The sequence below is a fragment of the Physcomitrium patens genome, chromosome 23, assembly GCF_059467195.1.
Source record: "Physcomitrium patens ecotype Gransden chromosome 23, ASM5946719v1, whole genome shotgun sequence".
NCBI lineage: Eukaryota > Viridiplantae > Streptophyta > Bryopsida > Funariales > Funariaceae > Physcomitrium > Physcomitrium patens.
In genome coordinates, this window is record NC_143432.1 from 14,999,165 (window position 1) to 15,014,065 (window position 14,901).

The 14,901-nt window shown below is 46.9% G+C and overlaps 1 protein-coding gene across 2 annotated transcripts; it reads right to left on the reverse strand.

Moving 5' to 3' along the window:
• Positions 1-5,513: 5,513 nt before the first annotated feature.
• LOC112276012 (uncharacterized) lies at positions 5,514-14,674 on the reverse strand. 2 transcript variants are annotated; one of them, XM_024506931.3, is made up of 16 exons: positions 14,336-14,674; positions 13,050-13,698; positions 12,547-12,826; positions 11,760-12,073; positions 11,218-11,406; positions 10,197-11,024; positions 9,876-9,970; positions 9,711-9,770; positions 9,342-9,430; positions 8,546-9,023; positions 8,138-8,346; positions 7,835-7,909; positions 7,655-7,725; positions 7,412-7,469; positions 6,926-7,181; positions 5,514-6,545 (listed from the first exon to the last, which is right to left on the reverse strand). In XM_024506931.3, the coding sequence occupies exons 2-16, from the start codon at positions 13,448-13,450 to the stop codon at positions 5,896-5,898; spliced, it is 4,053 nt and encodes a 1,350-aa protein (XP_024362699.1). In that variant the 5' UTR covers positions 13,451-13,698; positions 14,336-14,674; the 3' UTR covers positions 5,514-5,895. The 2 variants fall into 2 exon arrangements, with proteins under 2 accessions (XP_024362699.1, XP_024362698.1); XM_024506930.3 differs by having other exon boundaries at positions 7,835-7,912; positions 14,336-14,673.
• Positions 14,675-14,901: the final 227 nt, after the last annotated feature.

Consider the following 14,901-nt stretch of genomic DNA (forward strand, 5'->3'; position numbering starts at 1 on the left):
ACTGCCTTAAATTCCTTCTAAAAGGTTTTATGGTGGATCCTACATAGATAGCTGCCCTAAGCTCTTTCTAAAATGTTCCATGGTGGATCCTATATGATCCACTAACCTAGCTCAAATTCTAAAAACTTCCATAATTTTCCAAACATGATTCCAACTATCTATCCCTATGTATCAATAATATAAATATCTTATATATACTTTATTACATGTCTAATACAAGTTGGTTCCTATGGTTTTTTCATCTTTAGACTTTGGTCAATATCATGGTACCAATTTTTTGGACTATAGTGCTTTAATTCATATCCACTTTCTAATTTGTCTTCTAATATTCTTTAATATTTCATACAATTTTTATTTTCTATTTTTTCTTATTTCATATAGTTACTATAACTACCTTAGTTCTTATATAAACTTATCTTTCTAAACAATTTGTTGCTCTTAGCTAGTATTAAGCTCTCTTCTATTCTTATCATATATATTATATTCTCATAATATCAATGATTTATTGTTTATAAGAGACAATAATGATCACATTTATTTTTTTAAATCAAACTTTGTCTTTAATGTCAAATAAAAGATGCCAATATTATATCTTTTTTTGTATCTTAGAATTGAATTTTACTTCCTTTCTTTTGGCATCATACTTTGTAAATGTAATTATGCCTACTAAATCTTACTTAATACAAATAAAAGTAATTAAAAACTTACATTTATTACTCTTCTTTTAGATTTTTTTTTCAAAATATATATATATATATATATATATATATATATGAATTTTATCTAAGCATCTATGGCCACATCATTAGCCAATTATTTTAATTTATCAATTTTTAATTTGATATTTTTATTCTTTAGGCTTTATAAGTCATTTCATGGTTATTTTTTAAGATGTTCATTAAGCTATTGTAGAATACATTCTATGTCACTTCTAATATATTTTGGATTTTGATATTGTATATTCAAGGTCTTTTACAATATTATTTTTTGGCTTCTCCTACATTTCTTTTATTTCCTAAGCAACATGCTATTTTAATGCAGATTGGAGGAATTACAAAGCCACATGTCCGTACACAAGTAGTTATATTTTTTAATTATGGAAAGAACTACCTTATAGGCTAGCAAGAAGTAATCCATCGTATCTCTTTCTCTACAACTTAGGCTAAATATTGTATTATGACAGACTATAATAAAAAAACCATTTTACCTCAAACAACTCTTCTCAAAGCTCTACTTAAATTCTTCTCAATCTCCTACCATCCTTCATTATAACCTTATAAACACCAATATCTCTTTTACTTTTTTTTCCTACTCAAATTCATCAACATCTTTATACTTAAAATATTAGTACTTTTAAATTAGTCAAACATTCCATTTTTATTCTCAATCAAGACATTGAATTCCATCACCACTTTGTTTGCAAAATAATTTTGGAAGAAGACATCACTATTTCTTACATACGCTCAATACAATAAATATCAAATCTTTTATATACACCTCTTGGTTGGATATTATTTTAAAAATATTGCTACTTAATGAACATTACATTCTTTACAAACAATACATATAATTTTAAAAATAAGAAAGAATTTAAAAACTTAAATATTATTTTTTTATCAAATAGACATGCATATATCTTTAGAACATATCAAATTACTTGAGATACACTTCAAAATTATCAAAATTACATTCTAAAAATTTCTACACATAGTTTTTCAAAAATTCATACAGTATGATGAAAAAAGATCATTAAAAAGTAATATCTATGATTTCAATCTATTCTAAAATACATAGAAATTCTATGATAATATTATTTAGATTTTTAAATTTTTCTATTATAAATAATTTTTGAAATCAACTTGATTTTGCTCTAAAAATTTGTATGTATCCATTAGTTATCTTCTACATTAGATTCTTTGATTTTAATTTGTCTCATATTAGTTAGTATAGACATGATGATTAACAACATCTTTGCCTAGCTTTTAGGAATACCACTTGTATAATTAGCTTTATTGGCATCATCTCCTTCTTTTGTTAATTGGCAATATGTTGAAAATCTTTATGTACCTAAGAGCCTTTAATTCTTGGTTGCTTTTAATTAATCATACAATGATAATATTTCTCATTTTAGACTCTGATTTCTTTTAATTGACAACCTTATAAAAAAAACTATTTCTATCCTTAGAAATTTCAAATACCAAAAAAAATCCTAGAATAATAAATTTATTTATATTTTCTTTTATTTATAATAATAATAAAAATAAATTGAAAAAAAACCTATTTAATATAGATTTTAAAAAGTGAGCTAAAAAAACTTATTTTTTTATAAAACTATTAATGTAAATTATAAAACTATATATAATTCAAGCTATTATATTTTTAATTTATTAAAAACTATTAATAATAGAATTATTTTTATCGCCTTGGTTTCTATAGTAATTATTAAAAATATATTTTTATGGATTAGTTAATAATTGATGTAGGATCTTTTTTAAGAAGATGCATTAAAAAGTTTAAAAAATAAAATTAAAAATATATTCAACACCAATGTTTAAGCAATTAGATGCTTGAAAATCTTTTTGATTCCATATACATTAGATTATGTTAAAAATTGGTTTTTTATTAATTTAAAAGAATAATAACAATAAAGGTATATTATTGCATCTTCTTATTTAATCAGCAATAATACGAAATTTAAGTCTTTATTTCATAAAAAATATATATATTTAATAATAGTATAGATGGTACTACATTCTTATATATATCTTATTCAAAAAAAATACTTAATTAAATAATTAAAGTTTTGTTTGATCCAAATTAATTGACTTGAGTAAAGTTGCTTTTGTCAAAGAGGTTCACATCTACTTAGCTTAGATATTAATAATTAGATACAGTGTATTAAAAAATTAAATTAATCATCTAAAAATAGAAATTTAAATTCTACTTGTTAAAAATTCAAGAAATAAATTTTTGTATTTCTATTTTTTTTAAATGTTATTTTAAGTGTCCAATCTAGCACTCAATCAATATTGTTTCATGGATATACATATTTACCTAGATTAAAGGAGTTATATAGAAGTAAGTAGAAGTAAGTAGATTTGATAATATCTTATGAAGAAGCTTTATAAACATGGATTTTATTTTTTATGTATTTATAGGTGATTAGTAGGTTAAAAATTGGCCCAACAAGTTGGCCATATGTTGCAAATGTTGGTGACTTGTACAAGTTGACCAAAAGATGCATATGTAAGAAACTTATTTTATAAGTTAGACATGTATCCCACAAGTTGTATATGTGTTGGAGGTCCTATATAATATTATAACAAAGCACTTTTTTAAATAGTATAAATAGAGGCAAGAATGAGGCCTTCTTCACTCTTATCAATGCCTTTTTTTTGTTCTTAGTCTTGTTTCAAAAGTCTCTAGTCTTCTTGTCTTTGGCAATAGCCATTCTAGTCATGTTGTATAGATTAGAAAGAAGAGATTGCCCAATCTTTGAGCTTGTTGTAGTAATAGACCACAAGTACTCATTCATGCACAAAAGAGAGTATGTGTCAAAGCTACTACATTAGGAGGTATTGATGTTGTGACATAGGTTACCCAATATATATGTAGGAAATGCCAAGTTACTATAAGTGGTAATATAGTGAGAAGGGCTTTTTGTAGAGTTAAAAGAAGAATGCTTTAACATCAATAGAAGAAAGTCTTATAGAAAGATTTATTGTACATTGTGATAGCTTATGATCTTGATCCTTCTCATTTGATTTTTCAAAATGATAACATTTCCAAACATATATCAAAAAGTATCTATCAATGGTTGAAATTACAAAATTTTAATGCTCTTAAGTGGCATGTGTAGTCTCTTCATCTAACACTAATTGAGCATCTTTGGGCAAGACTAAAATGTCATCTTAATTAATATTAAATTATTCCACCACAAATTTTAGAGTTGTGGGAGCATATTGAGGAATAGTTAGCTTCTATTACACCAAAGGAGAATAAAAGGTTGCATGAGAGCATGCCAAAGCAAATCTAAGTTGTTTTAACCAATAAAAGCAAGTGGACAAAGTATTAAGTTGTTTTGTAATAGAAGATGCAAAAGTAAAACAAGGAACATAGTTTTTGTTAAATATAATTTATTGTAAAAGAGATATTTTTTTCCATCAAAATGTAGCCTACTTAAATTATTATCTTGCACAATTTATAGTTTATAATGTTGTATTGCCAATTTTTCTACATTGTTGATTGAATCAAGAATTTTAAGAATTTGACTTAGTTTTGATACACATTATATGTATATATATATATATATATATATATATATGTCTTATATCTTAAATATTTAGAAATATGTTTTAGCATTGTTTTAAGTACAAAAATTTTAAAATTAACTACTTTTTATTGAAATTTTCTTTCATTCTTTAAAAAAAACAAAGAAGTTCGAACAAAAAAGAAATTATAGAACAAAAAATCCATCTATGTTTTAATTATATTCTTATGTGAGGTTGCAATAAATACCAAGTTGGAGATTCAAAGATTACAGATGCCAACTTAGTAGAAGTTTTTAAATTGAAGTTCTTAAGTTCTCATGTGAATTGAGACAATAGAAGATTCTTAAAAAAAAAAAAAAACTGGTTTAAATATTGACACAAAATTTGTCAACACCAAAGAGTAAATAACTAAAGACCGACAAATTCACCCTCTTATAAAGTCTAACTGAAAAAAAATGTTATTATATTTCTTAAACAAAAAAATTCCAAAATGTGTAGATGAGGAACCTTTATAAGTTCAATAAAAAGTTGGATGGCAAACTAAATACCGAAATCTTTTTTCTCACAGACACTACAAACATTAGAAGGTTAACATTAGCAACTACACTAACTTAAGGATCCGAGCACCCAATTCTACACATAGTTCCTTAACCTTTTGGTCCATTACAGAGACCTCACTCCTAGCAAACTCACTGGTAGTTGAATATGATTAACAAGATTTCAAAGCTGCAATTTTTGCATCTCCTTATTCAAACACAATCAAAATCGTTAGAATACTGTAAAAAATCGCCGGCAGGAAATTAATAAAATACACAGTTATGGTAAACAAAACAAGGAGAGAGCTATACAATGAAAAAGGCTATGCGGCAAAATTAACCAGCAGAAGCAGAGAGAAAGAAATAAAATAAATAAATAAAATAAAAATACAAGATTTTACAGAGATCAGTAGAACCACAGAATGCAAGCAACAGACAAACATCACACATACACAAAGAACATGTCAAAAAATTTGCTGATGCAACAGTTCGACAACCAACCACACAAACACGAAATACCAATTCACACGAGAAGCTACCATCCAAGAATAATCATCGTGACCGGCTAACCCAATAGAAAAAAAATTGCAGAATAAAACGAGAACAGCGCATCGGCAGCACCAAATCATTTAAACAATTCACCCAACAAAAACCAAATTGCGCAAGAAACAATAACTCAAGAAATGAGCACACCTCAAACTACTGATTAGAAAAAAAAGAGACATGAATAGAACAAATGAAATGCGTAAACAAATTTTGGTACAAGATGGTAGTCTCCTATCGGTGGTCACTGTCCCACAGCTGCTGTCTAACATGGCCGACTGCACGGCACGCCTTCAACTGTGACCCTAATTCTGTTGAAAAACTTCCTAAAATCTCAACCCTGTAAACGTACATGCATCGTGGCATCCCACCACTGCCCTTATTCGACCTCAAACCTCGCCTTCCAAAACAGCATACCTTTTCCCCACCATCCGGGGATTCGTACCCGTTTCAAGGCCTCCTCGAGGCCAACTTTCAATGTACAATAAGGACCATGTCCTTCATAATCACAAATCGCCCACCCCGACTGCCCCACCACCCGCCCCTCACATCATCATCTGCAGCCCCGACAAGTCGTCCATCGGAACGTCCAACCCCATCAGGAAGTCGTCCGTCTGTTGCAACGGGTCCTCCAAGTCGAAGTCAAGCCACGACCCCATGTCTGCTTGACCCATGCTCATCTCCTCCATTCCGGGCAGAGGTATCGCCGACAGATCGATCTGTCCGTCGCCCTCCACCACCGCTTCCTGCAACGCTCCCAGACTCGGCATCACTTCCTCGCTCCTCATTGCCTGCCTCTCCGTTGCCCCCGCGCGGCCCTCGTTCAACAACCTGCCTTTGCCAGGCTGCTGCTCCGCCGCCTTCGCCACCAGCCCATGCACAGACTTCAACAGCGGTCCCGTCTTCTGCCTCGGCTTCGTCTTCGTCTTCCGCTCCCCCTTCACATTGCTGTGCCCCGACCTCCCTCCTGCGCCTCCTTCCTTCACCTTTCCATCCCTCTCCCGTTCGCTCCGTTTGCCCTTGATCCCCCCCAACCCATTCAAGCTCAGCGTATTCACGTCCCGAGTGCATGCGTATCCAGACCCGTCTTCCAGAAACGCCTCACGTTCCCTGGCCCGACCCGTCCACACCCCCTCTTTCTGCTGCCAGAAATTCACGCCATGGCTCTGCCCGTCCAAAGAACCCCTCTCCGCCTCTGCACCCCGTCACCCACCGCACGCTACCATCAGAAATCATCCCCCAACGCTCAACTCTCAACTCCACATCCCACACGCCCTAACCATCCACCACCACGCTCCCTCCACAAACCCATTCCACCCACTCACGCCCAACGCGTGCAACACCGCACGTCGCGATCCCCTCCAGCACATCCAATCACCCTACTGCCAACGCCCCGTACCATTCCCCTCCACTCCAGTACAAACCCACTTCTTCACCACACACAACAAACACATACACACACAAAAAAAAACCAAAAAACCAAAAAACCAAAACAAAACAAAATAAAACAAAACAAAACCAACCAAACAACCACCCGCACTGCCACGGCATAACCACATCGCCATGCTAACCAACCTGCACCCCTTGGTGATGCCATCCTTCCGCCACTTCCTGCCCCGCCACCGCCATCTTTCGATGCATCCATGCCTCCGTCCACGGTGCCTTCCGCACCACTCGGAGCAACGCACAACAGACGCTCACGCAACGCGGGGTCCGTTATACAGCTCACACCACCCTCGAAGTTGTGGACCCTTGTCAGGACCCGCTTTGCAAACGCAAGTGCGACCGCTCTTGCTCCTTTCACACCGCCTCCCTTACTGGATCGCCCACCCTGCAATCCAAAATGCACCCACTTCGTCAACTCTTTCCCTGTCTCGGCCCGCCTTTCCACCTCTCTCTCAAACACCACTCGCCGTCCCAAATCGTCCCAATCCCAATTCCCCTTGCCTCATACTTCCACCACTGTACCCACTACACCTCCACTTCTACGCCATCCCCGCCGCTCACATCTACACAACCTCCCATCTACACCACCTCAACCACCGAGTTTCACACACGTACCGTCTTCTTTCTATACGCCAACTCCACCAGTTTGTCCATCGCAAGCTTCTCCCGCGCTCTGCAAAACCACAGTCCAACCATACCACCCCCGCTCTTCAATACCTTCCTAGCCCATGTTTCACACACCGCTCTGCTCACTACACATCTCATCCCAACAACGCCATCCATGCCACAAACCACCACCACTCTTGCCAAACACCAATTCACGTCGCTGCAATTTCACAACCGTCTCTTCCACCCTACCTTTCCTCGCCCGCCCTGCTTCTCATGACGGCACTCTCCAGCCTGCACAACCGCTCCTTGTTCCTCGAAACCTGCGCACCAAATAACCGCGCTTGTCTTACCTCCACTGCACCCAACAAAACCAATCCCCCACTTCTTCACCGTTTCTCACACTCCCTCTCTACATCCAACGCATCTTACCTGCTCCGCAAGCTCGATCTGCAGCCCCCTCAACTCATCCCCCATGTCGTCCTCCTCCGCCTCCTCCTGCTCCGCCTGCTGCACGCACCATACACACCCAACCACATCGATCCTCAGTCCTCCCTCCTCCGCCTCTTCATACACCCCGCACTCCCAAACAACACAAACCTCCCTCCACGCTCCCCGACTACCACCGCTCTCTGCTCGCACCACCTCGATTCCCGCACTCTCACCAACCCCCTCCTATACGCCACGCCCCGCTCAACACACCACATCATCTCAAATCCTGCGCTCTCCGCTCACCACTTGCGCAGGTTCCAGCCCGATGCTCCTCAACTCCACCGCTAACCTATCGTCCAGGCTCATCCTTCCATACTGCTCTTCCCAATCCATCCACCCGTTCTCCGCCTGCCTCCCACACCCTGCTTCGTTGTCCTCATCATCCCCGCCGCTGCCCCAATCTGCGCCAGCCGCTCCGTGCCCATCGCTCCCGACAACGATATCCTCCCCATCTGTCACGAAACCAACGTCCAACATACCGTCACTACGCTTCCAAACCATACCCACCCGCATCCACCACACCACGACCCCGCCTACCAAACCGCATCGGACACCCTTTCACGCACCCATTCCTGCCCCATTTCACATGCACGCCACTCAACACCACACTGCTATACACCACACCCATCCCCGCCAAAGCTAGTGACCAACCTTGATATTCATCCCACGCCCGACACCCTTGCCCACCAGACATGGGAGACCCTTCGCTGTACCCTCCCGCTCTTGCTCCTGCGCTCCACCACTCGGAATCAGCTTTCGCGTTGTCTACGTCCGACTCGCCCTCTGCATCCCTCCTCTCGCAGTCCATCTCGCGCTGCGTACTCGGAGCACGAGGAGAATCCGAGTCCAGCTCTACCACGCCCTCCTCACCTACCCTCTCGCTCTCGCCGTCCTCCCTCTCGCAGATCAACGCAGACAGCAGCCGCTGTGATAGCGGGAAAACTTTGTCATACCACCCCCCGCCCCTCCCCCTCCTCAACTTCCTCTCCTCCGCCCCCTGCTCTTTCGACTGCTTCGCCTCCTTCGCATCGCCGCCGCCCAGCCCCCTGTCACCACCCCCTGCTGCTTCCACCAATGCGTCCAAGCTCTGACCTTGCCAACTGCTGTTGCATTCACCCGCCATGGCAATCTACACACTCCCACAACATGTGCTCAACACTCAAGTCGCCCGTGCACCACTCTCTTCGCGCACACCTACATCACCTCCTCCCCCCGCCACAACACACCATTCACGCCCGATCCCTCTCCAACTGCACTACCCCTCCCCACGCAACAAACCGTCACATCTCTTCCGCTCTACATCCCACCCTCGACCCCACCTCCAACCAAACATGCACTTCTCACCGCACTCCTGCCTCACGCCCACAACCTCAACATGCCGCCTTCACATCACCACCACCACCAGTGACCAGCACATACATACCCACACAATCGCTTCACCACTCACCCGTCTCTGCAGAAAAGATAGGTCGTCCGAAGTAACATAAGCGAAGTACGGCTCTACTTCTCTCCAAAAACTGTTCGGGCACGCTGATGCTGCAAATACACACCAACAACATGAGCGACAACCATGGCGTCCCAGCACGATCCTCCATATCAAACATCACCAACCCCCGCTTCAAGTGCAAGGATGCCAACATCCCGCAAGCCACGACAGCAACCACCCACTCCCGCACGCCCCCACGACAATAAATCACCCCGCCATCCCTTCCTATCACCCGCCCCCCTCGCTTGATCCACCACTCCAACCACCCCTCACCCCGACCCTCCATGCCACGCCATAACTACCACGCCTTCCGCCCAAACAAACTCTTACCACTCAGCTCCACAGCTTGCTGAACCGCTCTCGACAGCTGCTCGTGGTCATCCTCCTCCTCTGCTCAACAACATACACGCAACTCAGCACACCCCTCGCATTGCACACCCACTCCAATCACCTCACAACCACAACTACCCATTCCACACAACCTTCACACCACACCTGTCATCTCGCCTCCGCTGTTCCCAAGTACCCGCCGAGGCCTGCTGGAAGCTTTCCGATCACCACTGCCCTTCTTCGTGCCTGGACGCCCGCCCCTGCAAACACCAACCCACCCATTCTTCCATCACGCCTCCACAAACCAATCAATGCCCCGGATCCACCCACGCCTCAACCCCATCCCCCCTCACTGCACCCCACCACACATCCTGCCTCCACTCATCAACCGCACCACCATCCCCACATTCTACTCCCACCCATCCAACTCCCACGCACATGCCCAGACAAACCCACCGTACCGCCTCCCACAACCCGCGCACGTACCCGCCCAGCTTCGTCTCCACCGCAGCCCTTCCACTCCTCATCGGCTTTGCATTCCCTGCCGACACCTCCACCTTCTCCACCGGAGTGCTCGCCGCCGCCACCCGCGGCGCCACGCTCCCCCTCCCTGTTCGACCTTGCCGTCTCACCCCGTCCCCGCCTCCGCTCTCCTCCGCTGCTAACGCCGCCTCCTTCTTCATCGTCGCCACCACGCTCCCCGACTTTTCCCTCCCCCCGCTCCCTTTCCGCTCCCCATCCTCCTCTTCTCCCTTCCGACTCCTCTCCCTGCTCTTCGCCACCTCCTCCACCGACTCCTCCGAACCCAACGAAACCGGCCCCCGCTCGGCCTGTGCCTTGCTCGGACCGACCAACTGCCCACCCACTGCTCGCTTCGTCAAGCTCAATACCCCGCCTGCGCCCGAGGAGGTCGACCTCGCGCCTGGAGTCCCACTCGAGACGCCCCCATCCCTCGCCCCTCCGCCCGCATCCACGCCCCCGTTCTCCTCCTCCTTCTCTGGAACGGAGATGCTCACGGGCGGATTCAGGTTCACTCGCCTTGCCCGTGCCATCGTCTGAGGTCGAGAGCTCCCCCACGACGCCACCGGCGGCGACGACGACCGCGACGGCGCTGGCCTCTTCCGGTTCACGGGGCCCGACGCCGCCTGCTCCTTCGCTGGATTCGCCAACGCCGCCGGCTTCTCCCGAACATCTGCAAACGATGACGCCCGGCTCGCGTGCCCGGACTGGTTGCTCCCCGATACCAGATTCGACCGTTTCGCCTTCGGCATCATGCCCGGACCTGCAACGCGCGCTTCCTCCCGACCCACCGCCCTGCCACACCACGTCCCAATCGCATTCAACCATCCGCTCCACCAAACAACCGCTCGCATCGCATCCAAACCTCGCACTACCCACCCGCCGCACTACCATCCCCACAATTCGCAACTCACGCCACTCCTTCCTACACCCCTCCCAATTCCACACACACTCCCTCCACGACCAACCCCCACTGCACATCACGTACGTGGCTCCGCCCTTCACGTTCGCACGCTCCCGCTCCGCCACAATCGACCGCTCCACTCTCCCCGCGCCATGCACTGATCCATCCGCCTCCCCCTTCCCACCACCTCGCATCCCTCCCCCGTTCGCATGCACGATCGCTTCCGCTTTCTGCACAGACAATGTGCCGTGCACGGGTCCCGACGGTGCCGACCTGCCCAACGCACACACCAACCCCACCTCCCCGTCACCCACGTGAACGTCTACCAGGCCTCCCCTCCACAACCATCCCAACAATCCACGCATCTTCCAACCCATGTCCCGCAACCCCTCCTTCACCTTTCGCCACAACATGCAAGCACCACGCTCCCTCATCCACCCCGTCCGACACTTCTCCGCACACCATCCCCACAACTACACACTCTCACCGCACCACGCACCATCCTCTTCGCCCACCCACATTCCCGCTCCTCGGTGCTTCACGCCACCAACATACCCTTCCACCGCTTGCACGCACCCTTCCCATTCATCACCACACGCATTTCCCTCCAACGCAACACCACCTACCTGTAGCCATGGCCCTCGCTCGGACGCGCCCGTCCGTCCACACCGCCTCTGTGATGTTGAACGCTCCCCTTCTGCTCCCGCTCCACGTCCGTGCCACCGTTCGCCACGCTCACCACCGCTGCCTCCGCCTTTATGGTGGCCGACCGTCGTCCTTTCATCTTCGTCTTCTCGTAGCTCCCGCCACCTCCTCCACCCACTCTCTCCTTCTCTTCCACCGGAGAGCTCAAAAAGCTGCTCGGCCTCGGGCTCCCCCGCTCTCTTTCTTGCACCCCGGAAGACCGCTGCACGCTCAGATTGCTCGGTCGCCCCTCAGGCTGCATCACAACCCTCACACCACACCACACCGTAAGGAACACCACCACACGCACGCACGCTCACGACACTCGCCCACCCAACCGCCCCCTGCATACGGCATCACACCACACCACATTCACGTGCGGTTCTCTCAATGCCTCCCCTTCAAACCTCACCCATTACGCCGGTTTCAAACGTTCCCGCGTCCACACCTCCTCCATACTCCAATTCCTCCAACCCACAAGTCAATGAGTACGCAGAGCCGGCGCCCCACACCGAGCCCCCCCCCCTCCCCCCCAGAGTCACATGTGACTTCGCATGTGATCCAAGAAGCAATCATGGTCCCTCACTACCACCCACACCGTCCACCTCGAGGACTCCCTACTTTCTATGACCCAACGTCCTAAAAACATCACAATGCGCTTGCACGCCCAACACTCCATCAACCCCGTTCCACAACCGCAACCCACAACGCGCGGTCTTTTCACCATACCCGTGCGTCTGCCAACGAAGTCCGCATTCGCTTGTTGATCATCCCGCTCTTACTCTTCTCCCCTCCTCCCTTCACCATTCTCGATATCTCACCGCTGCTAGAAGCGCTTCGACCACCTCCTTTCGCCACATGCCCAGACGAAGCACCTCTCTGACCTCCACCCGCATGTCCCCCCTTGTCATGTCCACCAGACTCCGGTCTGCTTCTCTTCCGAGACTGCATTGCATACAGGAACCTATCCAGCTTGATCACCGCCTCCGACAGGTGCCGCATTCGCTCTCTGCCAGTTCACACCACCACGGACGTTCAAAACGCTGCCGGCAATACACCTACAAAGTCCTCACCTACAACACCCCTTCCACCGCATGCTCCCACTTACCACACATGCTACCCCTGTTGCTACCAATACCCCACCCCCAACACAACCACGCTCCCTCGTCACTCACCCCTCCCACTCCCCACCTCTCCACGCACCCCCAACCACCAAACGTCCCGCCACTTACCTCGCCCGCGACGCCCCCTCCGTCAGCCCGACCCTCATCCGCTTGATCTCTTCCCCGCTGCAGCTCTCCAGAGCCTTCGACTGCAACCCTCCCAGACTCGGGTCATCGCCCTGTTGACTGCTCGCAGCGTTCATCGCCCGTCGCAGCTCCGTTTGCGCATTCGACTTCACACTCGGCAAGCTTATGCTCTCCAGAAACAGGACGCTCGCCAGAGCCGGAGCCTCGCCGTGCGAACTCGATGGCCCGCCTCCGCCCGATGCCCGACCTTCGTGACCATCCCGAAAACTATGAGACTTGTCCAAGCTCGCACCGAAACCCCGGTGTGCACCTCCGCCCACACCGTGCGGGCCCCCGTCGGGACTGCTCAAATTCACAGTATCCAGCCTCTGCATGGATGCCATCGTTCCGACACGGCACCACAGCGGTGCCACCGACTTCCCTAGCTCATCTCCTTCAGCTCGATCCTCCAAACCATGTCACATGCTCCCAGCCCTACCCGGGACGCACCTTCTAACTCCGCCACCTCGGACACACATTACGTGCTGGAATCCCCTCATTCATCACGCTTGCCACGCCCCGATTGTCCTCCAATCTAAGGTGTGCAGAAGAACCATTCCGCATCGCCTTCCATCCCCCACGACTCAATTCTCTGCACACCACCCCGACACGCCCTCCACATCAGATTAGGTTACACGCAACGGGGGCGAGGGCACTCAGCATGCACACTACGCCCAACGCCCTCGCTCCTAAACCGCAAAATTCGATCGCCATCGCCCCTCCTCGTCCATCACAGAACCACCCGGCATCTCCTACTCCAAAAATCGACACAGCCAATTCATGCCCAGATGCCATGAATGTCGTCAATCCAGCCCTACGACCTCTCCTACCATGCACCATAAGGCCGGCGATGTTTAAAACCCCGCCACTATGCAATCGTTGTCCAGAACAATACCAAGACCATCGCCAGTTCCTTAGGAATCCGGTCAGCAAGTGATTTCCATGGTCTACCATCAACCTGACATGCTAGCTCGACAAGAACATCTCATCGCGCTGCCTCGCAGCGTTTTCCACAGGACTTCCGCAGCGCACACGCCACCAGGAGGGTAACCGGACCACTGCGACCAGCCCTCTCGGTGGACGGAATCAGCGCGTCGCCCGCTAATCGGATCGCAAATTGACGATCAGGAGCTGGACCAGCGACGGCCAGCGCCATCCCAGCATGGCCACCACGAAAGCGGAAGCTCAGAACCCTAGAGCGCGACCGCAGGGGGGGGGGGATTACGTACCTGGAAGAGGCGAATGGATGCACTCGGTGGTAATGGTGGAGCTGGCGAGCGTGGCGAAATTTGGTGGCGACAGAAAGCTGGGATAGCGGGCGTTAGAAATGCGCTGGTACAAGGGCGGAAGAAGCAGCAGCAAGGCGCGGGCGACGTCAATGGCAGATTTGTTGAGAGGGAGAGATGGCGATGGTGGTGGGGTTTGGCTAGGGTTTGAAAGCATCGCAAGGTCTGTATGATCCAGTCATGAGAAACCAAAGGCGATGAAGGGAAGGGGGAGGGGAGGCAAGGAATGAAGGAAGGAAGCCAAGTCCGTGTCTCGCGAGCCCACTCGTCCTCCATCGCAGTTGTTCTTGATTCCCCACAGCGACTGTCCCGTTGGGGTGTTGAAATTGGTGTCCAGGTCGGATGAAATGTTGCCCCGTTGGCGTAGGGCCTACGTGGACAGTGGAAGGTGTCGCTTGGTTTTTCCATCCCTGCGCATCCCCACGCCCTTCCTTTCACGAACCCTTCCTTCGTCCCCGCCTTCCTTCCTTTCTCTTTCTCTATAGCTTTGTGTTTGTGCCTGTGTCTGC

Excerpts from the sequence above, each read along its gene's own strand:
- LOC112276012 (XM_024506930.3), bottom strand. The coding sequence starts at position 13,450 with ATGGCATCCATGCAGAGGCTGGATACTGTGAATTTGAGCAGTCCCGAC. Across the intron at positions 12,074-12,546 it reads CTTCGTTGGCAGACGCACGG|CCTGAGGGGCGACCGAGCAA; the intron begins GTATGGTGAAAA and ends GTTGTGATGCAG. Across the intron at positions 8,347-8,545 it reads GGCGTGGGATGAATATCAAG|ATGGGGAGGATATCGTTGTC; the intron begins GTTGGTCACTAG and ends GTTTCGTGACAG.